The sequence below is a fragment of the Podarcis cretensis genome (genome assembly GCF_951804945.1).
Source record: "Podarcis cretensis genome assembly, chromosome: 7".
NCBI classification, from domain to species: Eukaryota; Metazoa; Chordata; class Lepidosauria; order Squamata; family Lacertidae; genus Podarcis; species Podarcis cretensis.
The window spans coordinates 83,459,372-83,486,864 of NC_137176.1; the positions used below are offsets into that span (position 1 = coordinate 83,459,372).

A 27,493-nucleotide genomic window follows, 5' to 3' on the forward strand; every position below is an offset into this window, starting at 1 on the left:
TAGCTCTTGGCAGCGTAGCCCCATGGCCTGTTCTCTCATTTGAGTTACAGCTTTCGGCCTCGGCTGCAAGTTCCCTGAGCTTTTTTTCGTGCCTCAGCAGAATCAAAACAGGAAAAGGAACATTCCACTAAGTGCTGACTTTCACGCTTGTGGGCTACGGTCTCCAATGCGTGATTGGTACACAACAGGTAAATTTGAGCAAAATCCACCCGGTTTTTTATTTCTTTATAGACAAGCGAATGCCCTCTGAATCACCTGAGCCATGAAAAACACCTCAGAGCCCTAACCCCTTAACAGCGGAGCTTTCCTTGTTGCCCAGTTATTTACAAAACAGAGACTTTCGGTTGTTTCTTACACATAGGAAAAGTGACTTCACCCCCTCAGTTTCACATGCGGAGATAGAGAGGAGGGGGAATTTGTTGGAAACTACTTAAATCAGTTGCCGTTGATAGGGTTCGGAAACCATTTTCTCCCCCAGCTCAAATGGACTAGAACCTTGAGAGTTGTATGTTTTATTTCCAGTAGCTCATGGGAGCCTTTTGGGTCTCCTCTTCAGACCCTCACATATTCCCTGACCGTTGATGCTGCAAACCAATTTTGCTGCCGCTGCCAATTTTTGTGGCACAAAGGGGATGGGGATGCCTACCCAAAATCGCACTTCTCGGCAGCACAGCATTGAATAACGCGAATTTCTCAGCTGTCCTTCAACTTAATGCAAACTTCTTCTTTTTTGAGAATAAAATAGGAAGGTACTCACTCTGATATTACACGCAATTTTTCTCCGACGTGAAATATAGGTTGGCTTATATCCGGATCAGGGTAGTTGTCAAGGACAGCAAGGAAGTCACTTCTATGGCCTGAAGAAGAGTGAAGGGTGCAAAATATGAAGTCAATATGTTCACCAGAATCCAGTCATAACCTTGGTGCATCCAAGGCCTTGACCCAGTATACCTGAAGGAGCATCTCCACTCCCATAGTTCAGCCCAGACACTGAGATCCAGCTCCGAGGGCCTTCTGGCGATTCCCTCCTTGCTAGAAGAGGTTGTAGGGAACCAGGCAGAGGGGCTTCTCGGTGGTGGCGCCCGCCCTGTGGAACGCCCTCCCACCCGATGTGAAGGGAATAAACAACTATCTGACTTGTAGAAGACATCTGAAGGCAGCCCTGTTTAGGGAAGTTCTTAATGTTTAATATTTTATCACTTTATTATTATTATTATTATTATTATTATTATTACTCTGTTGGGAGCCGCCCAGAGTGGCTGGGGAAACCCCGCCAGATGGGCAGGGTATAAATAATAAATTCTTATTATTATCCCAGAATAATATGTTTCAGAAGATGTGGGCGAACGTGAATCCTAGTACAGTGGTACCTCGGTTTATGAACTTCCGTTCTTAGACTGAGGTAAGGTTCGCAAACCTGGACACTACTTCTGGTTTTGTGGAGTTTGTAAACCGAATTGTTCGTAAACAGGACCGTTCTTAAACCGAAGTCCCTATCGTTTCTGATAGATTCAAATCCAGTACTTAAGTCTGGTGAGAGATGTTGACGCCTCTCTGGAAATATCTTTTGAACAGGAAGCTCTTCCTTTAATATCTGTTGTCGGGGGGGGGGGGCTCAGTCCCTGTGGTGACTCAGTAGGGAGATAAATGCACTCTGCACATTCCCAAGGTTCACTTGCATTTATGCTTACCTCACATGTTCCTAGGTTGAGCCCTAGCACTTAAAAAACAGAACTCCCATGGCTGTGTTGCCTCACGCACATGGAGTCCCCTCAAAGGAACCCGAGAACTGTAGTTTGCTCCTCACAGAGCTCCAGTTCCCAGCACCCTTAAAAAGAAATGCAGTTTCCAGGATTCTCTGGGGAAAGCCATGTGCTTTCCCATTGGCGATGTGATCTTAATCTAACATAATGAATTAACTGCACCCCTTAAATGCTATTCAGACTGCCCACTAACCCTCTCTTCCCAACTGGTTCTCAAAGGGTCTGGCAGGAGAGGATAGGAAAACTCAAGGACAATCAAAGAAAAATGTAAACATTTCAGTGTAGTACAGTCTAGTAAAATATACTGTAATTATTATTATTTTTGTGGAATATGTAGCTGCTTTCTGGATGTCTCATGGTCGTATTATAAAGTAGTTGTGTTCTATGTGTTTATATATATATATATATATATATATAAATTATAAAAAATATAAAATTATATATATATAATTTTATATTTCATTTTCAGCTTTTGCAAATATTTTGACAAGAAAAACCGAATCTTTACAAATCTAATTTACCTTCCCCTTGACTTCCCTCCCCTCCTTTCTGCAGTTATTTTTTTCATATCTTTTTATTACTGCATATCCAATTCATACATATTTACAAATTTTTTCTTGTCTTCCCCTTAATTCTCTATTACTGCACGTGTTCGTATCAGTCCCTCAAATGTTTTAATTTGTATACAATGCATCTTCAAAGAGTCAAGGAATTTTCCCCATTCTATTTTTAAAAGTCTACCTCCTTGATTTCTTGTTCTTCCGGTGAGTTTCACCATTTCTGCATATTCCATAAATTTTAATTGCCAATCTTCCTTTGACGAAATTGTTTCTTCCTACCATCTTTGGCCATAAATCGTTGTCTTCTGTGTTATAAATCAAACACTGCTAGGAGTTCTTTCTTTTTGTTTTCCTTTTTTTAATCAATGAAAAATTCAGTGTGGTGAAAGCAAAGTTTTATTCTGAAAGTGTGGCACAGAGAAATTTATTTTGAGAACCATTGGAGGCCCACATTACCTCTGCCTAAGAGCTGCATAAAATCCTGTCAAACCCTGTTTAGTTGCCATCACTTATGTGGCACCTGAATGCCATCTCCCAAAGCCTAGCTGGCAACGCATTTCAGGTATATATTCAGCCCTGTTCACTGCTAAGACTAGGCCAGCTTTTGCCACGATAGCTGCTATCTCCTGCCTCTGGGCTGCTACAGTCTAATCAGACGATGACATGTTGATCTTCTTATGTCAAACAAGCAGTACATCTTTATCTTGCCAATAGTCTAAAAATAGTTTGAGGCTTAAAAATAGCACAGGGCGGAAATGCAAAACCACAGGAAGTCAGAAAAATCAAGGTCGCCTTCCTGTTCAGTTAGCAGTTGGGCTGGGTACCTCTTGACTTGGCTGGCTCCTCTACCAGCAGCACAGCTGCTGTCGGCAGAGAAAACAAGGACACCTTCGTCATAAAGGCACAAGATAACATTTACATGACCTGTTTGCTCATGCGTAAATTTATCGGGAAGTGAGATTGTAAGGAGAGACCACAACATAGCGCTTTGCATTCAAGAGGGGGTTTGCAGTCCATCCTTGGTGCCGTGCCATTTTTGCTTGTTTTCTTCTCCCTCCCAATACGTTTTCCTTTTGTGCTGTGTGTCTCTAGGCTGTTAACCTGAGGACAAAAACTGTCCTGTTTGCAGTGATCTGTAAACTGCTCTGGAAGACTCTTTTTGGGGGAGGTGGTATGCCCCACGGACACATGGGAGGTGGGACACGGGTGGCGCTGTGGGTCAAACCACAGAGCCTAGGACTTGTTGATCAGAAGGTCGGCGGTTTGAATCCCCACGACAGGGTGAGCTCCCGTTGCTCGGTCCCTGCTCCTGCCAACCTAGCAGTTGGAAAGCACGTCAAAGTACAAGTAGATAAATAGGTACCGCTCCAGCGGGAAGGTAAATGGCGTTTCCGTGCGCTGCTCTGGTTCGCCAGAAGCAGCTTAGTCATGCTGGCCACATGACCCAGAAGCTGTACACCAGCTCCCTCGGCCAATAAAGAGAGATGAGCACCGCAACCCCAGAGTCATCCACAACTGGACCTAATGGTCAGGGGTCCCTTTACCTTTTTATGCCCCACGGAGGACCTTAAGGTCCATAAATAGCAACACCCTAGAGGTCCCGGGCCCTAAGGAAGTCAGATTAACCTCAACCAGAGCCAGGGCCTTTTCAACACTGGCTCCAGCCTGGTGGAACACTCTGTCTCATGAGACCAGGGCCCTGCGGGATCTTTTTTTTTTAATTTCTTTTTATTGAGTTTATCTTTAAAAAAACCAAAAGAAAAAAACAAATCAACAAATTCAAAAGAAATATCCATACATAGCACAAAAATAACATCCATTACAGTTCTTTGTCTTCTTCCTTGAATCTTTATATCTTTAGATATATCTTTAGATATTTAAACCTTTCCTCTACACACCCATTGACCTCCTTCCCTCCCAATTTCGGGCTGCTTGATAAAAATTCTTTCTTTTTTCTGCAGCTATTAATTGTTAATGGTTAATCAAACCTGCTATAGTTTTTAGGTCTCTATAGTTTCCTTCAATGTATACCACAAATTTATTCCAGTCACTAATAAACTTTGTATTTTTTTGGTTTCTGATTTTTTGTGGATCTGATTTCTTTCCACAGGGCCTGTAAGAGAGAGTTGTTCCACCTGGCCTTTGGCTTGGGGTCAATTTGATTCCCTCCCCCTTTTTCTTTTTTCCTTTCTCCTCCTGTGATGAGGCTGCATTTTAATGTTTTAATGTTGCATTTTAATCTTGTTTTTAAGTTCTATTCATTCAACTTGTTTTTATTATTGGTTGTTAGCCACCCAGAGCCCGGCCTTGGCTAGGGAGGGCGGGGTATAAATAAAATTTATTATTATTATTATTTATTATTAAAGAACAGGATGATGTTGAATATACTGGGCAATTTCAGTAGCTCAACAGCACAGTTCAGAATGTAAGAAGGCATCATTTTCCATTCCACCCTGTATTTGCCGCATGCGGCAATGTTTCCATTCTCCTGCAGTTCACCTCCCTCTAAAAACAGCATTGCTCACCTCACTGTCTGCTGTAATGACATCACGTAACTTATATAATTTACATAACCACATAAATTAAGCTGCCGTCATGCTATTCCACCCCGTTCATTTCAGTGCAAAGAAAGCATAGGGCAAATGGGAACGAGGAAGCGATGAATTGCCTATTGTTTCTGGACTAAGAGCAACAACGACAGTGGATACCAATTGTATTTGCTGGAGCGATTTCCATACCAGACATGGGACAAATAAGCGAACAATGGGAACTTGCCCTCCCTGACATCTCAAGTTAAGATGACCCAAGAGCCTGTCAGGGTTTTGTAACCACCCATTGCACCAGATTTTGTAGCCGGTGGCTCTCATGAGCAGGATATTCTTGCATAGCTGCTAGTCTTGTTTAACGCATGGTGAGTTTTGTGTGCCCAGGGTCAATTCCTACCATATGCATGTTGACTGGGAGCGGCCGCTGAGACCACATAACACTGGTCTTGAAAGATCTACATTGGCTCCCCCTACGTTTCTGAGCACAATTCACCATGTTGGTGCTGACCTTTAAAGCCCTAAACAGCCTTGGTCCAGTATACCTGAAGGAGCATCTCCACCCCCATCGCTCTGCCCGGACACTGAGGTCCATCGCCGAGGGCCTTCTGGCGGTTCCCTCACTGTGAGAAGTGAGGTTACAGGGAACCAGGCAGAGGGCCTTCTTGGTAGTGGCGCCCGCCCTGTGGAACTCCCTCCCACCAGATGTCAAAGAGAACAACAACTACCTGACATTTAGAAGACATCTGAAGGCAGCCTTGTTTAGGGAAGCTTTTAATGTTTGATGCATTACTGTATTTTAATATTGTGTTGGAAGCCGCCCAGAGTGGCTGGGGAATGAATTCCTATGCCCCACAAATAACCCAGAGATGCATATTTTTTTTTAAAGCACACATTCTACTCATATAAAAACACCAGGCAGGCCCCACAAATCATTCAGAGATGCATTTTAAATAAAAGGACACATTCTACTCGTGTAAAAACATGCTGATCCTTGGACCATCCGTGGGCCGGATTGAGAAGGTGATTGGGCCGAATCCAGCCCCTGGGCCTTAGGTTGCCTACCCCTGCTCTAAAGGTTTTTTTTCTTTTCTTTTTGGCATTTCTTAAAACTTTGGGAACAGCCAGGCCACAGGCCAGGCTTGACTTTACGATTTAAAGGTAAAGAAGATCTTTGTTCTTTTGCATAAAGGTGTTCTTTTAAAAAAAAGTCTTATAAAACCTTTTCACACTTAGCAGTTCGAAATGCACTCCTTGACTTCGGTATGAGATGCAGAGGCAGATTAGGGGAATGCAACCAGTTTTGTCCGTGCTGGGTGCAGGGCCTCAGGGGCGCCAGAACAATGAATTAGAACAGAAGGTGAGAGGGGTGGGTGTGAATTTTGGCGTCGCACAGGGTGCCACTGAAATTTGGGACCCCAAGGTCTGCGAGATGCAAGTGATGCATCAAAAGTGTGAAGCACCCAAGAGCTAAGATTTAGGATCAGGGCAATGCTCAGTTTATTGGGGGGTGGGTGTAGGTAAGTGAGCCCTTAGTGAAACCCACAAGACCACCCCTGTTTTGACCAAACTCTGATGGAACTGTAATTTTAATTCCCCATCATGTCATAGTGCAGCTCTGTGATATGGAGGGAAATTAGAACGCGACCCCACAACTGTGGGGGCCTTGTGGGAAGTTAAAATGGCAGCTCCCCAACTCAGCTGCCCGAATGATTTGAGTCCTGCTTGAGGGGGGTCCCAGGTCAGAGTCAGTGATGGGACTTGTTGGAGGTTTGGGATGCTGACAATTGCCTGAGGCCACTACAGTGGTACCTCGGGTTAAGTACTTAATTCGTTCCAGAGGTCTGTACTTAACCTGAAACTGTTCTTAACCTGAAGCACCACTTTAGCTAATGGAGCCTCCTGCTGCTGCCGCGCCGCCGGGGCACGATTTCTGTTCTCATCCTGAAGCAAAGTTCTTAACCTGAAGCACTATTTCTGGGTTAGCGGAGTCTGTAACCTGAAGCGTATGTAACCTGAAGTGTCTGTAACCCGAGGTACCACTGTATATGCTGATGCTGTCTCTGAAAGACTTTTTTTTTTTCATGTCATGTCATGTAGGCTGTTCGTCAACAATTTTTGGTCTCCCTTTCTCTTCCCACACCTCCTCCTCCGAAATTGTAATTTAATTCAATTTAAGCACACTTACCAGATTGCCAAGGTGTGATATTTATCTCAGGCGTGGTTTTGGTCGTTCTTATAGTGTTCCCCATTGTTCTTCCTTCAAAGCGCGAGCTTCAGAGCTAAAGTAGCAAAGACAGATGCAAAAGCTTCAGGTTAGCACCTGCTTTGCTTACTAACTTTTAGTAGCTTGTTAGAAGAAGAAGAAGAAAGCAGGCACATACTTTGCATTGATCCTTCTTCTTAATTATTTGATGTTCTGCATGTGTCTGAGAAACACATGCATTTGCTTAAGTTCTCACAACTTCCCTGAAGTTGTCACAACAGTGGCTGAAAACCGCAACCAGAAACATTGCCAAGAACTGATGTATAAAACAGTATTTTCCACTGATGTTGTATTTGCATAATAGGAAGTTGCAGTCAAAGCATGAAAAGTTTTTTTTTGTGTGTGTGTGTGTGTGTGTTTGGGGGCACCAGGGACAATAAGACGTCAATATACTTAGTCTACGCAAACTCAGGCATACAAAATACACACTCTGTCTCCCAAAATCAGTCTCTTTTCTCCAGGGTTTTTCCCCCTCCCACTCTGCCTCAGTTTGCTCTCTGTTGAAGCACAGAGGGATGGAAACCATTCCCTGAAATGTATCCACATACCCTCAAGAATTAAAACAGACAGCGCTGGTTTTATAAGGCACAGCTTAGTTTCATAACAATTTCAGCAAGAGACGGAGGCTTGGTTCCGATTTTAACACAGACTCGCCTAATTTGCACTCCCCAAAGCAATATGCAGACTGAAACACAGCTAGCCTTCAAAGCCCACACTTCTACGAATTTTGTGATTCTCTGACCGAAAACGTGTACAAAAATGTGTAAATCAGGAGGGAGTCTGCATGGGAATTGTCCCCCCACCCCCAAATGGCCTATGAAAAAGTCACTGGCAGACTAATAAACTAAAAGGCTGAAAAGTCCATGGAGTCAGTGTTATAATATACCAGATTGAATGGTGGGGATCTTCTAAGAGGTCTTTTTTGTAGCTAAGGTTATTCCTCAGTGTGGAAATCTGGGACGTTTTGAAACCAAAACAGTTGGAGATAATATAGAACAGATTTATTTGCTCTTTATTGGGTCTCCCACCAAGAGCACATGTGACTGGAGTAATTCCAAATTTATTTTATGTTGGAGGCTGTCGTCTTTTATTTTTTTAAAAAACTGAGACATTTGGTAAATGAACTGGCAGAATTGTGTACAGAAGGGCAGCCTCGTTCATTCTCCCCAAACACCCGGATAGCTATCAGTAAATTGTTACTGAGGAAATATGGACTTGACTGAGAGACACATTTTGCTGCGTAAATGCAGCTTACATTTCAGTATTAAAGCACAGCTCTTAAGAGCCATCTGCAGAATAATACACAGTCACCATGATTTTATTCAGATTTTCCAGTACTTTGCCTGCTTAAAATCGCACTGTGGGGAAGAGAAATACTTATTTGAGGACTTTTTCTCTGCAAAACAGTTACAGCCCTGGATTTTTTTGGACTATGAAGTCTAATTTTCTGGAAGGGAGATTCAAGAAAATCCCCAGAGATTAGCCCTTTGTAGAAGACACCAAACACTACATGTTATACTGTAAATTGTATGAAACAGACAAAAATAATTAGAGAACTCTTTAGTGGTGGTTGTTCCTCACGGTAATATGGAAAAGGGTAAATATCTGTTGTCCAGTTCAGACAGGTATGTAATGTTTAACACAGCTGTATTTGCAGTGAGACAATACCATGTTGCCTCCTTTGAGATCTAAGATTCTGTTTTCCCTGTATATTTTATTCCTTATATGGGCCAAGTTTTTATTTTGATGTAATAACTCTTTTAATTTTTGGTCATATGTTTCTGCTAGGCTACAACCAGCAGTGGCGTAGCGTGGGTTGTCAGCACCCGGGGCAAGGCAAGTAATTTGCGCCCCCTAACCCTGGATTTGCGCCCCCTAACCCTATCCCTAACCCTAACCCCCAGATGTTGCGCCCGGTGCGGCCGGCACCCCCTGCACCCCCCACGCTACGCCACTGACAACCAGCATGTGGTTTCTTCATTAATAATTTTGCATGTAAATCCATATGTCAGTGAAGATAACATACAAAAGTAAAAATGTATTAGGGGAAACTGCAAACGAAAACGGTCCTTTTAGGGAAAACACACACTAAAATGCCGGCAAATTTTTTTTAATGAGGACTTAAAAATATTGCAAACTCATGCTGAAATGTGGTGAAAGAAGATTTGAAAAATGAGAAATTGATAGGCACTAAAATTACAGGATTGCCTTATATCATATGAGCCCATTCAGCTGCTTCGATCTGCAAAACAGGCACTGATAAATGTGCCACATAATACTCTTTCTACAGTTGTAACAAACTTGATATTTTAGTGTGGCAGCAGCTATACTTTGGAAGTTCTTGCCTACTGACATCTGTCAGGTGCTATTGCTGTATGCTTTTTGACACCTACCTATAATATTTTTGCTTAGGCGAACCTATCCGGACACATAAATGTTGATGCGCTTTAATCCCTCTCTCTTTTAGATATACTTTTAATATTAACTATTTTAAAGCCTTATTAATTGTATCTGACTGGCTTTTTTAATTGATAATTTTAATATTTCTTGTAAACCGCTTAGTTTTAAAACCATTCGGCTGGTAATTTTTGTCAAATAAATAAATACGAATTGGCGTATTCATCTGTTCCAAATTCCAGCTCTGGTTTTTCATCAGCCTATAGGGACTTCTACTTACTCTGTCGGGGTCTCACATAGTTAACTTGAAAGCCCAAACTACTGTTTTGTTCCATACCAAATCTTCATCTTACTTTTTGGGAAAAGGTATGTATGGACTCCCTTGTTCTGTGGGATTTGGATTGTTTCGTCATTTATAAATGTTATTATCCTGCCCTCCAGGTCAACTGAAATTCTTTTCTTAATTGAAAGAAAAAAGCTGAAAGCCTAACCAGGCTTACTTGAGAGTAAGCCCCATTGAATCCATTGGGAGTTACCTCTGGGTTAATTTGCCTAGGATTGTGCTGTTTAAATACTAGCAAAAGGCAGCAACAAAATGAGGGGAAAAGGATGCAACTGGTCTTTACTGAATCAGGCAGTTGGTACATTTAGCTCAGTGCAATGTCTACATTTTCAGAAAAGGTTTCAGAAAGGGGCTCTCTCTCAGTGACACCTGAAGATGCCAAGAGATGATCCTTTTACCTGCATCTATTAAGTCATATTATATTGTAGTGAAAATAGCATAACAAAGATGCATTGTATCAGGAGAACCTGCCCGCTAGAATGCATCCATTAGTCAAAACGGCAGACAGGAATGGGTTTATTGGGAGAAATTTGCACTACAATGCTGGCGAATTTTCACGAGAGTTTTCAAAGGAACAGAAAATTCACAAATTGCTGCAGATATATGGGAAGCTGGATTTTCAGATTGGGGAAAATGAGAAATGGAGAGAACAGAAATTGACAGGTCCACCCCTAGTCAGGGGTGATGGGGGTTTGTGCAACAACAGATGGAGGACACCAGGTTAGATATAAGGCTGCTAGGAACTACCAAGGCAGGATGCAACCCTGAGGTCAAGGTGGAAAGTTCTTCACAGTGACCCTCCAGGAGATGAAAAGGGGCTTCTAAACTTGCCTCTCCAATTGCATAGAGCAGACCCTTAAGGATAACAGGAGATCTCCAGCCAGACTTGCTGCCGAATGAGCATCGATCTCATTCCCACCCACCAGTTGTGTACACACCCTGCCTCCCTAGAATCCTAGGAAATGTAGTTTACCCATCACAGACCTAGAATTCCCAGCACCCTTAACAAACTACAGCTCCAGGATTTGGGCAGGGGAGTGCTTTAAATGTATAGTGTGTCTTTTAAAAAAAGTAATTCATTTCAGAGGTAGTCAGGAAAATGGACTCCCTCTCCCAAGCCAAAAGTGGGCTTAGAGAAGAGAGAAAGGCTCTAGAGAGAGTGGTCAGCTTCAAGATACTGGAGTGAAATTGCCTCTCGTATCTTCCACTGTGCCCTTGTCAAGACATGCAAAGTATTCTGTGAAATGCAGGGCTTTTATTGTTCGTTTAACACGTTCACAGAAGGGCTTCTTACTCGGCTTTGGAACAGGAAGTTAATGCACCCGTTTTTCTATGTGTGTATGTCTTGCAATTTGCAAAGGCAATTTGAAAGGGGCTGTTTGTGGTGTGGAAATTCACCCTGCTTTTGCCTCTGCTGAATGGGTTTTGCAGGCTTTTTTTATGGCTTCGGAAACCTGCAAAACCCACTTTGCCAGAGGTAGTGGTGCGACGAAAGAAAAATGTGTGCATTATATACCATGGGAAGTGATGTGCCTCTCAAACCGCTTCTGACTTTCTTAAAACAAGCAAGCGAAAACGGTTTTCTGCCTCCATCCGTGGGGCCGAATGAGGCATCCCAGACACAGCCATGTTTGCTGCCCACTGGCCTGCCCTATTCTGTTCTGAGCCCCTTACCTTCCCTGCCCCTTCCTGCCTAATACATTTGGGAAAGAGGGTAAGAACCGCTCTTCTGCGTCAGACCAGGGGTCCAAGCCCTCCAGCATTCTGTTCTCACAGCAGCCAACCAGATGCACAAAGGAATCCTGCACACAGATCGCAAAGCACAGCAGCCCTCTCCCCTCCTGTGGTATTCTGCTATTCAGAAGCATCACTGCCTCTGACAGAGGAGGCAGAGCACAGGAACGAGGGTTGGTCACCTTGGCTATAGCCTTATGCTCCTGTAAAGCCTGCCAAACCAGAGTCCATTGCTGGTTTTAACCTTTAAAGCCCTATACGGCCTAGGACCCTCATACCTATGGGACCGCCTCTCCTGGTATGTCCCACGGAGGACCTTACGGCCTTCAAACAAAAATGTCTAGGAGGTCCTGGGCCACAGGGAGGTTAGGCTGGCCTCAACCAGAGCCAGGGCTTTTTCGGCTGTGTCCCCGATCTGGTGGAACGCTTTGTCACAAGAGACTAGGGCCTTGCGGGACTTGACATCTTTCCGCAGGGCCTTCAAAACAGAGCTGTTGCACCAGGCCTTTGGCCAAGGCACAGTCCTTTGGGAATCCTCATAGAACTCTAGCCCAATGGTTACCATTAATTAGATTTTGAATTGATTTTAAAATGAATTGATTTTAGAATTCTGTGTTACTTTTATTGTTGTTTGCTGCTCTGAGCCCGGCTTCGGCTGGGGAGGGCGGGATATAAATAAAAGATGATTATTATTATTACATCCTGTAAATTCCATTGTGCAAAGAAGTAGTTTATCTTGTCTTTCCCCCTCCAAATCTAAAAGAAGCAGGGTCTGGGCAGAGAGTCACCCAGAAGGTCAACAGGGCAAGGCAATTGGAGAATGCTCCCCCATCTCCTTCCTCTTCACACTGCTTGGATGCTCAGAGAAAGTGTGGGAGCCACAGGGCCCCCTGTAGGGAATTTAGGCCCTGACAGATGCACCTGTCCTTTTCTTTCACCCCAGCCCCAATACAGTGTCCCCCCAAACTGGGGTCTCCAGCTGTTTTTGGACTACAACCCCCATCACCCCTAGCTAGCAGGACCAGTGGTTGGGGTAATGGGCATTGTAGCCCCAAAACAGCTGGAGACCCCAGTTTGGGGGACACTGCTGTATGTGATGGGTGAGGGAAGGGAGGTAGCTTGGTGCCAGAACACCTCTGCCTTTTGTGCGGAAGGTCCCAGTTTCTTTCTCCAGCATCTCCATCTGAGGCTCAGGATGTTCCCTTGCCGGAGAGCAGCTGCCAATCAGTGTAGACAATACTGAGCTACATGGACCAAAGGTCTTAATCCATATACAACAGCTCCTTATGAGCCAGGCTGTGCAGGAAAGTGTGTGAGGCACTGGGGCAGGTTTAGCTCCCACCTCACCCACGGCTTTCACTGGAATCGGTGAATACAGAGATGTGGTTTCCTGCTATCCTGTTTTGGCCTCGTTGAGGAGCTTCTTCCTTGCGCCAGCCTAAAGAACTGATAACCCCCCAGAACCTTTTCTCAAGCAGAACCACCACAGCTGCCTTGGGTTGGGCAAGAACGCTCAACGTTTCTGTGCGGCAAGGGGCTAACCCGGCCCTGGATTCCAGCAAAGCTTACCTTGCGTTTAGATGCCAAGCATAGTGCCCTAGCCCTCTTACTATGCCTCTTCCTTTCACCAGCGGCGCCGGGCTTCTATGTCGCTTGGAAAATGCCAGAGGGGAAAGCAGGTTCAGTTCTGATGCACACAGCTGAGCGAAGTGAGGCTTTTGGAGAGTTTGGCAGCCTATTGTGCAGCCCCGTTCTTGCTAAACAAGGCGCATACTTCCTCTGTGAGAAATAAGGAAGGGCTCTGCGTATTGCACGAGATAAGTTCCTGTTGCTCGTTGCTAGCTGGGCTGGGAGGTGGTCTGGGGCACTTTTGCTCTCCTTTTTCGACAAGCTGTTTTCATGTCAAGTTTTTTTGGGGGGCTTGCGGCGGTGCAAGCAGCAGCTGTGGCTGTATGAAAAGCAAAGGAAGGGGTCCCCCGTGTGCATACGAAACCTTTGTGCACTACAGGTTTCCAGTGCCTGTTGCTCGCTTGTGCCGTTTATGTATTTATAGCTTGCTGCAGGCCTTCCTTCCTCCCCGGAGCCCAGAATGGCATGTTGCATCATGATACTCAGCTGTGCTCAGCCCAGAAAACTGGCATTGTGGGCATGCAGAAAAGCAAGCTTCGGTGTCAGGGATCATAGAATTGTAGAACTGGAAAGGGACCCTGATGTTCCTCTAGTCTGGAATTTCCCAAACTTGGGTTTCCAGTTGTTGTTGGGCTAAAAGTCCCATCATCTCTGACCACTGGTCCTGCTAGCTTGGGATGATGGGAGTTGTAGTACAACAACAGCTGGAGACCCAAGTGTGGGAGACAACAATGCAGCAATGCAGGAATCAATGACAAGTTGACAAGTTGAAGGTTCTCTGGCAAGGTGGAAGGAGAAAGAACTTGCCCATGTGAAGACCACCTGGTGGAAACCCTTACACATATGGTTTTCAATTGTAAACTATATGCTGATCTTCACCAGCAATTTCTAGATCAACTCTGTTTCCCTAATTAGAAACCAGAGTCAGAGGTCATACATTTTCTATTACTGGGGAATGATCAGGAGCTCACCAAGTTAGTGGCTAAATATCTCTATTTGGTTTCTTGTTGTTGAAATACACTGCAGGCGCCTGATCTCATTGGAGACCAAGAGATGTGACGATAGACTGCTCTGCCTCCTTTCTTTAAGCAAATGTTTTGTGCCACTGGGGAAGTGGTAATTCTGTATTGATTTGTTTTGGAAGATGTATGTGATGCCAATAAAGGTTTTATGATACGATACGATTTACGACAAGTGGTCACCCAGCTTTTGCTTTAAAACCTCCAAGGTAGGAGGGTCAACAACTCCCTGGAAGAGTCCCTTCCACCATCGAACAACTCTTACCATCATAAAGTCCTTCCTGGTGTTTAGTCAGAACCTCTTTCCTTGCAACTTTAATCCATTGGTTCAGGTCCTACCCTCCAGAGTAGAAGAAAACAAGCTTGCTCCATCTTCCATATGACAACTCTTAAGATATTTGAAGATGGATATCTCCTCTCAGTCTCCTCTTTTCCAAGCTAAACTCCCTCAATCATTTCAAATCAGGCTTGGTTTCCAGACCCTTGACCATCTTGGTCACCCTCCTCTGCAGATGTTCCAGCTTGTCCATATTCTTCTTAAATTGTGGTGCCGGGAACTGGATATGTGATGAACTGGGATGTAGAACCCCCTGGCTCTCCAGATGTTGATTGAGTCCACAAGCCCCAGCCAGCATGGCCAAGAATCAGGGGCAGTAGGGGTTGTGCGCCCCAACATCTGAAGGGCCACGGGACCCCCGTTGCTGACTTGTTCACATAAGAGTTGTGTCTAGCAGCTAGACAGACACCAGTCAGTGCAGATTATTGCTCAGGGAAAGAGTAAGACTGACCTGGAAACTTTTTTTTATTGGATCTTACAAAAATCAGAGGACACCAATTGGTTACTGGCACAAATGGAGGCAAGCTGGAATTCAGTAGTATGGTACCCCACGGACCTTTTGATACAAACACAATGAGTTTTCAGGAAATCGTATGTTAGGCAAGCATTCACATAATGAGTCAACCTTTTGCATTGATTCCTATGGAGAAGTTTCTAATGTGTTTCTGAGCACAGCATTTTAATCCCCAAATGACGACTTCCGGAGGCGGCGCGAACGGTAATGGTGGTCCTCTTCCACTAGTGAGGAGGAAGCTCCGCGGAATTGGGTCGTCCGCTACGGCGAAGCGGAGACCCACTTTGGAAACCCACAGGCAGCAAGAGCCTGTGGTCTTGGGACTCGGTGGGCGCCAGAAGCGACCCCCAAAGCGCTGAAGGAACCCCGTAAGGGGCTCCGGAATGTGGAGGGGGTAGCGGCGCTGTGAGCGCTGACCTCTCTTCCTGAAAACTTCTGATTCGGAAAAGCAACAACCCGTGAGTAAAGAAGGACTTTATAAAATCTGAGACTAAAAACTATTGAATTTGGCTGAAAGCGGAGCGACGTAAAAACAGGAAGTCCGTCTTCCGCTGTCACTGAACTTCAAAGCAAAGAGCTGGAGGAGTGGAGGCAAAGAAAGAAATTTTTAACTTAATTGATCTGAGCACCCATTGAATTTTCCTGTAAGCAAACAAGGACTTTAAGCATTTGATTTATGCTCTTTATCTGCATTGTGATACCTTTCTTCTATTGGAAATATAATTTGAGTAAGAAACCCAGGTGTTGGAGCTGCCTGAGTAACTGAGCTGTCAGTTTGCAGATTTGGACACTTTGAATTAAAAATTGCAACAATCTGAGGGAGTTTGGACTTGCTACTTTGAAGTAACATTTGGAATACCAGCATGCACTGTCTGAAACAATTGTGACTGCCAATATCAACTCTGCTTAAAACTTGTTATTGAAGGTTCCTGGATTTTAAACTTTACTCTAGTAATTTTACCAGAACTGATCTCTTTCCTAAAGACATTTTAAGCTCCCCCTAGAGGATTTGGGATTTATAACAGTGACATCATTTTACTTTCCTTTTCCCGGCCTCCTGTTTGATTGTTAACATCTGGGCTGTTGCTTTCTCATGGGAACAACTCAGCTTGACCTTGACTTTTAGATAACTCTGGAATGAGTGGCGCAAGAAAAAAGGGACCAAAAACCAAACAACTTTAACAACTTTAACCTCAGCCTCACAGACACGTAGATCATCTGTACCTACTCTGCCTTCAGAGGAAGAAGCTGCTTCTCTGCCACAAGCAGGGGAGGGAGAAATTGAGCAATTACAATTGGAAGATATGGCCTCAGGAGCAACTGCTTCTATATTAGAGAAAATTTATGAAAAATTGGAATCTTTGGATAAGAGAGTGGAATCTTTGGATAAGAAAGCTGACGAACAAACAGCTAAAATTGACCAAAACACAGAATGCCTAAATAGATTAACTGGTCAAGTATCACAGAATGTACAAGCAATTGGAGAACTGACGGAGGCCACAGTAGAAAATCGGAAATTGGCTGAGGATACTAGCCAAAGACTTGGAAATTTAGAACAAGAGGTAAGACCACTCTGCAAACAAGTAGGTGAACACCAGACCTATCTCTCTATGATAGAACTGCGGAATAGGGAGAGTAACCTAAGGATAAGGTCGATACCAGAAGCGGAAGAAGGCAACTTAGCTGAGTTTTTGACCAAAGAATTTTCCAAGTTTTGGAATTTAGAGGAAAAGGACTTTAAAATTGTATCAGCTTTCAGGCTTGGAAGACTGGCAAAGAAAGAGAAGCCCAGAGATTGTTTGATAACATTGAGATCAAAGGAGGAAAGGGATAAGATTTTGGGCCTACACTACGAAAAGTCACTGAATATTTTGGACAAAAGAATTGAAATTTATAAAGACATTCCTAAACAACTGTTGGATCTTAGATCTGCCTACTTGGAATTGGTCAGACTGTTGAGGAGCAACTCAATTATCTTCAGGTGGGAATTTCCTCAAGGATTATCCTTTACCTTCAGAGGGAAGAAGGTCAAAATCAGAACATTGGAAGATAGAGACAAATTTCTGATTGCACACGGAGAGGACCTTCAAAAAGGAATTGAATTACCTCCTGGGCCTGGAGCACTGGCGGTACCTGCACCTTCGGAACCGGAAGATCCAGTGAATAAGATACCACCCCCAGGAAATTAACCAGATTTATTCAGGATGTCTCTGCAACTTTTGAGTTGGAATATAAATGGCTGTAACATCCCGGAAAAAAGGAGGAAAATATTTCATATATTAAAAAAAGAACAATTGGACATTATTTGTTTACAAGAAACACACGTGACTAGGCTCCATAGAAAAGTGTTAATAAATAAAAGACTTGGCCAGGAATTTATATCTTCAGACAGAGTAAAGAAGAGAGGTGTGGTGATATATGCAAAAGAGAGCCTGTCACCTAAATTTTTATTTAAAGATGAACATGGAAGAATTTTGGCAATTGAGATACAGCACCAAGGAGAGAAGCTTTTGATATTAGGAATTTATGCACCCAATGAGGGGAAATCGGAATTTTATAAGAAGTTGCATGAGACTATGTTGGATTATCTGGACTACAACAACATCATTATGATGGGAGATATGAATGGGGTCGTATCAACTAACATGGATAAGTCACAAAGCCAAAACGTCACAAAAGATGGCAGACTACCAAAGACTTTTTTTGAAATGACAGACAATATGGATCTGATTGACATCTGGAGAACAAAGAACCCCTTGGGAAGAGAGGGAACATTTTTCTCTGAAGCCCAGCTGACCTGGACAGGAATCGACCAAATATGGATATCTAGAGGTCTGGCACCCAAGGCCAGAAAGGTGGAAATCTGCCCAAAGACCTGCTCCGACCATAACGCAGTAAAGATGGATATGACACCATTACCAACCGGTTCCTTTAGATGGAAGATGAATGACAACTTGTTTAGAGATCAGGAGATTACTAAGAAGGCCCAAAAAGCCTTGAAGGATTACTTCAAGATAAACATGAACACTACGGTGGAAAAAAGAATTATCTGGGATGCAAGTAAGGCTGTGATGAGGGGGTTCTTGATACAACAGAATGCTGTAAAGAAAAAGATACAAAATGAGAGAAAAGATAAGATCTTGGAGAAAATCAAAGAATTAGAGAAGAAGTTAAGATCAAACCCGAAGTCACAGCTGATTCTGAGAGAAATTAAACTTTATCAAGCTCAATATTCTAAATTGATAAATCAGGAAATAGAGTGGAAGGTTAAACTAATGAAACAAAAAACTTTTGAATCGGCGAATAAATGTGGAAAACTGCTAGCTTGGCAGTTGAAGAGGAGACAAAAACTAAATACAGTTACAAATCTAGAGATTGAAGGAAGAAACATTCAGAACCCGGCAGACATTAGAAAGTGCTTCCAGAGATACTTCAAAAAATTATACACTCAAGGGCCGCAAGATGAGGTTGAGATTAAACAATTTTTGGAAAAAAATGGACTACCAAAATTGTCACAAGAAAATAGATTAATCCTGAACGGTAAAAGAGATTGAACAAGCCATTCAGAACATGCAACTGGGCAAATCTCCAGGGCCAGATGGGTTGACCTCCAAGTATTATAAGACATTAAAAGACTACTTGATACAACCATTGATGGAGGTTAGCAATGAAATTATGGAGGGGAAGAGGGCGCCGGAATCGTGGAAGGAAGCCTTTATCACATTGATACCAAAATCGGAAGCTGAAAAGACACAACTTAAGAACTATCGTCCCATCTCTCTTTTAAATGTGGATTACAAAATATTTGCAGACATTTTGGCAAGTAGACTCAAAAAAGTTCTAAATGAAGTAATCCACAAGGACCAGGCAGGCTTTCTCCCAGGTAGACATTTGCTCGCCAATACAAGGAACATTATTGACATTTTGGAACTTCTGCAAACAGATATAAATACAAAAGCAGTATTAATTTTTATAGATGCGGAGAAGGCCTTTGATAATATTTCCTGGAAATTTATGAAGGGAAATTTAAAAGAAATGGGAGTGGGACGGGGTTTTGAGAATGGGATTGATGCAATATATTCAGAACAAAAGGCTAAATTGATAGTTAACAATGTGGTTACAGAAGAGTTTAAAATTGAAAAAGGAACATGACAAGGCTGCCCCATTTCCCCTTTGCTTTTTATTTCGGTCCTGGAGGTGCCCTTGAATATGATTAGAGAAGACCGGTTGGTGGAAGGAATTCAGGTCGGAGCGAAACAATATAAACTTAAAGCTTTTGCAGATGACCTAGTTTTGACCCTGCAGGAGCCAGAATCTAGTACGAAAAGAGTATTACAATTAATTCAAGACTTTGGTCGGGTGGCGGGTTTTAAATTAAACAAACAGAAAACTAAGGTGTTTGACAGATACAGATTTGACAGATACAGATACAGATTTGACAGATACAGAGTCAGAACGGTTTCAGAGAGAGACAGAATTAAAAGTGGTTAAAAAAGTAAAGTACCTAGGGGTAAACATAACAGCAAAAAATCTGAGTCTATTTAAGGATAACTATGGAAAATGTTGGTCAGAAATTAAGAGAGACTTAGATAGTTGGACAAAATTGAAACTTTCCTTGTTAGGCCGAATTGCTGCTATCAAGATGAATGTATTGCCAAAAATGTTGTTTTTGTTCCAAACACTGCAGATTGTGGACAAGACGGAGTGCTTCCGGAAGTGGCAGAGAGACATCTCTAAGTTTGTCTGGCAGGGCAAAAAGCCCAGAATTAAGTTTAAGATATTAACGGATGTGAAAGAAAGAGGGGGCTTTGCCCTGCCAGACTTAAAGTTGTATTATGAAGCCGCAGCTTTCTGCTGGCTAAAAGATTGGCTACTTCTCGAAGACACTGACGTATTGGACTTGGAAGGTTTCAATAACGCTTTTGGTTGGCATGCATACTTATGGTATGACAAGGTTAAGATCAATAAGGCCTTTAAGAACCATATTGTCAGAAAAGCAGTGTTTAATGTCTGGACAAAATATAAAGACTTATTGGAAAACAAAACTCCAAGGTGGCTTTCACCTCTGGAAGCTAAGGCCCGAAAAAGACCCAATATGGAGGCCAAATGGCCAAAATATTGGGAAATACTAGAAAAAGATGGAGACAATTGGAAATTGCAGAGTTTGGAGAAATTAAAGGATAAAGTGCGAGACTGGTTACACTACGCTCAGATTAAAGAAGTTTTTAAAAATGACAAAAAGTTAGGGTTCCAGGTGGAGAAATCGAAATTGGAAACAGAACTGTTAGAACCTAAGACTAAGGTACTTTCAAGAATGTATAACTTGCTGTTAAAATGGAACACACAAGACGAAACGGTTAAATCGGCTATGATAAAGTGGGCACAGGATATTGGGTATAATATCATGTTTGATGACTGGGAAAGGTTGTGGACCACTGGGTTGAACTTCACTGCTTGTAACACTTTGAAGGAAAATGTAATGAAAATGATATATAGATGGTACATGACCCCAGTTAAACTTGCTAAAATATACTACCTGTCTGATAATAAATGTTGGAAATGTAAAGAAAATGAAGGAACATTCTTTCACCTCTGGTGGACGTGCCCTAAAGTGAAGGCTTTCTGGGAAATGATATATAATGAGTTGAAAAAGGTATTTAAGTATACCTTCCTTAAGAAACCAGAGGCCTTTCTTCTGGGTATTGTCGGCCAGAGGGTGATAAAGAAGGACAGAATTTTTTTCTTGTATGCAACAACGGCAGCAAGGATACTCATCGCTAAATATTGGAAAACCCAAGATCTACCCACACTGGAAGAATGGCAGATGCAACTGATAGACTATATGGAACTGGCTGAGATGACCGGCAGAATCCGAGACCTGGAAGAGGAGAGGGTTGAAGAAGATTGGAAGAAATTCAAGATTTACCTACAAAAATATTGTAATTTGGTTGAATGTTAATAAGGATGCTAGATCACAAACAATTGAGCACCACTAAAATAGTTGGAATTAGGATGATAAGTGAGATTGAGGAAAATATAATTTTTTTGGAGAATTATTAATTATATTTAAACGAGCGGGACATAAGAACGCAAACAAGTTGATAAATTGCTGGCAAAAATTTATAATGATGTAAGTGGGAGTGGGAGACGTGAGGGAGTCCAAAGAAGTTATGAAACTATGTTATGAAATATGTTACATTGTTTATTAATTTTGCATTGGTATTTAAAAATCTCAATAAAATATTATTAAAAAATAATAATAATCCCCAAATGACCACAAAAAACCCCTGGAAAACCCTCTGAAACTTTGCAAAAATGTTTTCTTATTTGTCTGATCTCTTCCCTTCCTTCTCACCATGATTTCTGGTGAAAAAGCTGCCATGGGCCATCAAGACATAGAAAGTGAGGCTTGTTTAAGGCTGCTTATTTGTTTACAGTACTACACGCAGGTCCAGCTGTTTGGATATCTGAATCTGTGGTGCGTAATCCTTGTGTTTGGATAAGTGAATTTTTGTATAATGATCATTTGGATAGCAAAATCTGCGTGAAGATCCAGAGGTTCTCTGTTCTAGCCCGGTGGCTTCTGACACACTCCTGGTCATGTTTCCTTCACAACAACCTTGTGAGGTAGGAGAAGTCAAGAGTTGGTGACTAGCCTAAGGAAGCCCCCTGTCACCACCATTATTACTATCTTCTCAGCACCAAGTTAAGACCTTCCTCTACTTCCAGGCATCCGGTGGTGTTGGACTGATTATAATTTGTCAGGTGGCGCTTGCAAAGCAATTGTGTCTTTTAGTGTTTTTATGGGATGATGCAGTTCTAAATATTGCTTGGTCAAATGGCGCTTCATGATTATGTTTTTAATCATGCAGAATCTGGTATTCTGGTCCTTGGTTGGCTTGGGCCACAGTGTGGCAGAGGCTGAGAGACAGGGGGCATTGGTGAGGTACTGGAGAACAGCGCGGTAGAACCCACATGTTCTGTGGGCACACACCTTTTATTGAGCTGAATAGAGTGAAAGATATTACGAGACATGGGGGTGTGTACAGTCTGAAGACTGCTTTGTTTATCTTTCAGCTGCTCTCTTGTTAATGCTGCTAACACTGTTTTATAGATTATAAACACTGCATTGATTTGTTAATCATATAACATATGGCTTCTGCTGTAATTGTGATGCTTAGCTTGTTTTCTAGTTACTAACGGTGTTTTGTAGATCGCAATTGTTGCACTGACAATTTGATAATTGTCCTATATGAGCGATGCTGTATCTGCAATGTTCAATCACGTTATTGTTATTCGTTGTTTGTGAGCCGCTTTGGGATTCCTTTGAGGCAAAGGCATACAATAAATCGGATCAAACTCCCATCAACCCAAGCCAGTGTTGTCACTACTCAAGGATGTTGGGAGTTATAGTTTGGAAGCACCTGAAAGGCACTTTAGCCATCTCTGTTTTATCTCTTTCTACTACAGACATGGGATGCTGGTGGAGCTGTGGGTAAAACCTCAGCGCCTAGGACTTGCTGATCGCATGGTCGGTGGTTCGAATCCCCGTGGTGGGGTGAGCTCCCGTCGTTCGGTCCCAGCTCCTGCCCACCTAGCAGTTCGAAAGCACCCTTAAAAAGTGCAAGTAGATAAATAGGTACCGCTTTATAGCGGGAAGGTAAACGGCGTTTCCGTGTGCTGCGCTGGTGCAGGATCGCCAGAGCAGCTTCGTCACGCTGGTCACGTGACCCGAAAGTGTCCTCAGACAGCGCTGGCCCCCGGCCTCTTAAACGAGATGGGCGCGCAACCCTAGAGTCGGACACGACTGGCCCGTACAGGCAGGGGTACCTTTACCTTTACCTTTACCTTTTACTACAGACATTCTTCAGGTTCTTTTCTCTCTCTCTTTAAAATAATATTTTATTATTTTTCCATATCAAAAGTTACATTTTGTTACTCAACAGTTGTATTCCAATTCAACAAAACTAGTGACATTGAGGTTTATAACCCAAAATACATACAGTTGCGTTTTAAGGTTTTGCCTTATCTAACTTCATCCTCGCTAACATGTTTCTTAATATATTCTGCTATTTCATATCCTGCTGTGGTCTTTGCATATGGGAAATAACTTTTTTAAAAGACTGGAAAGTGTTTCCAGTTCTCTTTAAAGGATTCTAAATTTGTTTCTCTTTATCAGTGCCATCAGTTTTGCCATCTCTGTGTATTCCAATATTTTCACCAACCTTTCTTCCTTTGAGGGTGTTATCTCTTCCTTCTATTTATGTGCACAGAGAATCCTTGCCGCTGTAGTCAGATACAGCAGGAGAGCGGGTGGCGCTGCGGTCTAAACGACTGAGCCTCTTGGCCTTGCCGATCAGAAGGTCAGCAGTTCGAATCCCCGTGACGGGGTGAGCTCCTGTTGCTCTTTCCCAGCTCCTGCCAACCTAGCAGTTCGAAACCACACCAGTGCAAGTAGATAAATAGGTATCACTGCGGCAGGAAGGTAAAGATGTTTCCATGCGTTCTGGCTTTTGTCACGGTGATCCGTTGCACCAGAAGCACCAGAAGCAGTTTAGTCATGCTGGTCACATGACCCAGAAAGCTGTCTGCGGACAAATGCTGCCTCCCTCGGCCTGAAAGCGAGATGAGCGCCGCAACCCCATAGTCGCCTTTGACTGGACATAACTGCCCAGGGGTCCTTTACCTTTTTACCTTTTTTACCTAGTCACATGAGGGACACGGGTGGCACTGTGGGTTAAACCACAGAGCCTAGGACTTGCTGATCAGAAGGTCGGCAGTTCGAATCCCCGTGACGGGGTGAGCTCCCGTTGCTCGGTCCCTGCTCCTGCCAACCTAGCAGTTCAAAAGCTCGTCAAAGTGCAGGTAGATAAATAGGTCCGGCTCCAGCAGGAAGGTAAACGGCGTTTCTGTGCACTGCTCTGGTTCTCCAGAAGCGTCTTAGTCATGCTGGCTACATGACCCGGAAGCTGTACGCTGGCTCCCTCGGGCAATAAAGCGAGATGAGCACCACAACCCCAGAGTCGGCCACGACTGGACCTAATGGTCAGGGGTCCTTTTACCATTACCTAGTCACATACATAAATACCGTCAAGGCTTTCTTTGGTTTATCTCCTTCTGCCACAGATATTCTTCTGGTTCTGACCTACTGTGACCTCTTCTGGAATGTAGCAACAGAGGAAAAATCCCCTTTTCCCCCAGTAAGAGCTTGTGCTGTTGATGATAAGTAAGGGAAGGAAGGAACACCATTCTACAGCTGTACACGGAAGTGCAGCAGAAAGGACAGTGTGTTCCATACGCAACACACTATTAACGCAGCTACTTCAGCATTTGAGCATTTTCCCGAAGTGCCCTGATTCATAACGCAGTGCGCAGAGTTGCATAATTCGCAAATGCTTCTGTCTGTTGCTGCTGAAGTTAGACTTCATAGAGGAGGGCAGGCTCCAGAATTGCTTCACTCCACTGGAGCAATTAATTTTGAAACATGATAACATCAGAGCAGGCATCCCCAAACTCGGCCCTCCAGATGTTTTGGGACTACAACTCCCATCATCCCTCGCTAACAGGACCAGGGCGCTTTATTGGCCGATGGAGTCCTCTCTCCCCTTTCTCCATGCAACATATAATTTTATGAACTTCTATCATGTCGCATCTAACTCACCTTTTTTCTAAATTAAAAGCCCCAAACGCCGCAACCTTTCCTGGCCCTTTCCTGAACCTTTCCAAACCCCAGAATATTATTTTTGAGGTGAGGCATCCAGAACCCTACGCAGTCTTCTAAAAACAGTCACACCCCAGATTAGAGCAATGGCATTACGATACTGGCGGTTTTAATTTCGATTCCTTTCCAAATGAGAGAGCATGATTTACGTGGGTGTTCCTTTTTCTCTTGGTTTGAGTCAGACGTCGAGCAGGTTTCCAAAAGTCACTGGAGGTTATTCGCCCTCCTCCACAACAGGGAGGCATTACGGAGATTCCTGCATGATGCAGCCAATGTTCATGCTAGTTTGAAGTACTTTGCATTGTGTGTATGTGTGTGTGTGTATATATATATATATATATATATATATATATATATATGACGCGGGTGGCGCTGTGGGTTAAACCACAGAGCCTAGGACTTGCTGATCAGAAGGTCGGCGGTTTGAATCCCCGCGACAGGGTGAGCTCCTGTTGCTCAGTCCCAGCTCCTGCCCACCTAGCAGTTCGAAAGCACGTCAAAGTGTAGGTAGATAAATAGGTACTGCTCCAGCAGGAAGGTAAACGGCGTTTCCGTGTGCTGCTCTGGTTCGCCAGAAGTGGCTTAGTCATGCTGGCCACATGACCTGGAAGCTGTACGCCGGCTCCCTCGGCCAATAAAGCAAGATGAGCGCCGCAACCCCAAAGTCGGCCATAACTGGACCTAATGGTCAGGGGTCCCTTTACACACACACACACACACACATTTACATCTATCTATCTATCTATCTATATGCGTATAGCACAATCCCTGTATCAGGGGAACCTTTTTCATATTCTTCTGGGCAGTCAGATGAGGTCCATGCACCAGCTGTGGGCTAGAGCAGCAGCAAAGATGAGCAGAGCAAGGAATGGAAACTTTACCTTTACGCAGTAGGCTTGTTTCTACTGCAAACCCATCCATCTATCCATCCATCTCTATCATCCATCCAGACAAGCAAGAGGCATTGCCAAAGTTCAAGGACACATTTTAGCCAGGTGAAAACACTCCGGTGTCAGGGCAGGCGTCTGCGGTAACTCACACAGCAGCAGTGAAGTTAGCTCTTTATTCAAAGAAACAAAACAGCTCAGGCCTCGCGAGCCCAGCAGCTCTTCTTGGTAGATCTTGCCCCAACGCGTCAGTTGTGAGGACTGAAGTTTCCTGCCTTCCACAGTTGCCTCTTCCTCCTATGGGTCCTTCCCAAGCAATCTGAGACTCTGTCAAAGGTTTTGCCTTTGCTCCACCCTCTTCATACCTCTTTGGGTTCTGGGAGACCAGGGGGAGGTGAGCAGATCACATCAGGAGGGGGAGAGCCCCTGGCTTCTTCAGCAGCCTGCCTCATCTCTGCCTCTACCCCCACCTCTAGCCTCTGCTTCTACCTCTGATTCTGGATTGCTCTCTGCTACAGACTCTTCCTGCTCACTAAACCCTGTTACCTCTTCAGCTTCTGACACCTCAGTCTGCTCCTTCTTCTCCCTCTGACCACCCATCGTCGTCCCACCACCACTCCCTGGGCTCTGAGCCTTCTTCCCCGGGGGTTCCCCAGCTGGTGCCTCTCCTCAGCATCCAGCCAGTCCATGACAATCTAGTTCACACAGGTGGGGTTTATTATCATCTTTATTATTTGCCTGCCATTCACTTAAATGCTCATGGATGGGCTGCAACAATGGAATTGTTACTGGGGACATTGGCAGCAGTTGTTGGAGATGTTGGCGATTGAAACTGGAACTGTCTGTATGCAAACCAGCGAGCTGGTGGCTGCAGCTGTTGTGGCCGATGGATGCTGTTATCCAACAACGGGATAGACAGGACTCATGAGTGGAGTGAGTTGTGAACCCAATAAGTGTGAACCTATATATGCTCCCTTCTGTTGAGTCAGATCATTTGCCCATTTAGCTGAGTGCTATCAACTCTCAGCTGCCTTGTGAAATGCAGGAATACTGCATTTTTAAAAAAACAAATGAGCATATAGCAATTCTAGGGGTTAGCACATGAGTAGGCAAACTAAGGCCTGGGGGCCGGATCTGGCCCAATCGCCTTCTAAATCCAGCCCACGGGTGCTCCAGGAATCAGCGTGTTTTTACATGAGTAGAATTGTGTCCCTTTATTTAAAATGCATCTCTAGGTTATTTGTGGGGCCTGCCTGGTGTTTTTATATGAGTAGAATGTGTGCTTTTATTTAAAATGCATCTCTGGGTTATTTGTGGGGCATAGGAATTTGTTCTTTTCTTTCTTCAAAATATAGTCCGGCCCCCCTCAAGTTCTGAGGGACAGTGGACCAGCCCCCTGCAGAAAAAGTTTGCTGACCCCTGGTAGTAGGTCATCAACTCAGGGCTGAGTCCAGCCCATTGACAAATATCCTTTGACCCCTCCAGTTACGAACCTCAAGTCAAAGCAGATAAAGTTCTGTGGTGGGGGAGACTTGGTTTATGTGGAGATAACATCCCTTCAGGCAGTTTCCATTCGCACGTGGCTGTTCTTGAGGTCCTCAGCAGAACTAACATGATTAGCAGCGCGGCTAGTATATGTTTCTTTAAAAAGGACACCCTTTGCATGTTTGCTTTTGCAGCTCTTTTTTTCTTTTCTTTTTGCAACCCTCCAGCGAGATTGCCACCATCAAGAATGAGAGAAGGATATTAAGCCCCTTAATAGAAGCCTACAGATCTATTT

General features: G+C 43.7%; 2 protein-coding genes across 2 annotated transcripts in view; one reads left to right on the forward strand and one right to left on the reverse strand.

The window, feature by feature from the left end:
* The window catches only part of SLA (Src like adaptor), a 29,457-nt gene extending 15,851 nt beyond the window's left edge, over window positions 1-13,606 (reverse strand). The window contains exons 1-3 of the mRNA XM_079984510.1: window positions 13,176-13,606; window positions 7,055-7,148; window positions 758-857 (exon numbers count right to left, since the gene is read on the reverse strand). Of these exons, the coding sequence (XP_079840636.1) occupies window positions 758-857; window positions 7,055-7,118 (164 nt within the window). The 5' untranslated portion in view covers window positions 7,119-7,148; window positions 13,176-13,606. The remainder of the gene's footprint in view (window positions 1-757; window positions 858-7,054; window positions 7,149-13,175) is intronic.
* The window catches only part of TG (thyroglobulin), a 192,593-nt gene that overhangs the window by 122,535 nt on the left and 42,565 nt on the right, over window positions 1-27,493 (forward strand). The window lies entirely within an intron of this gene.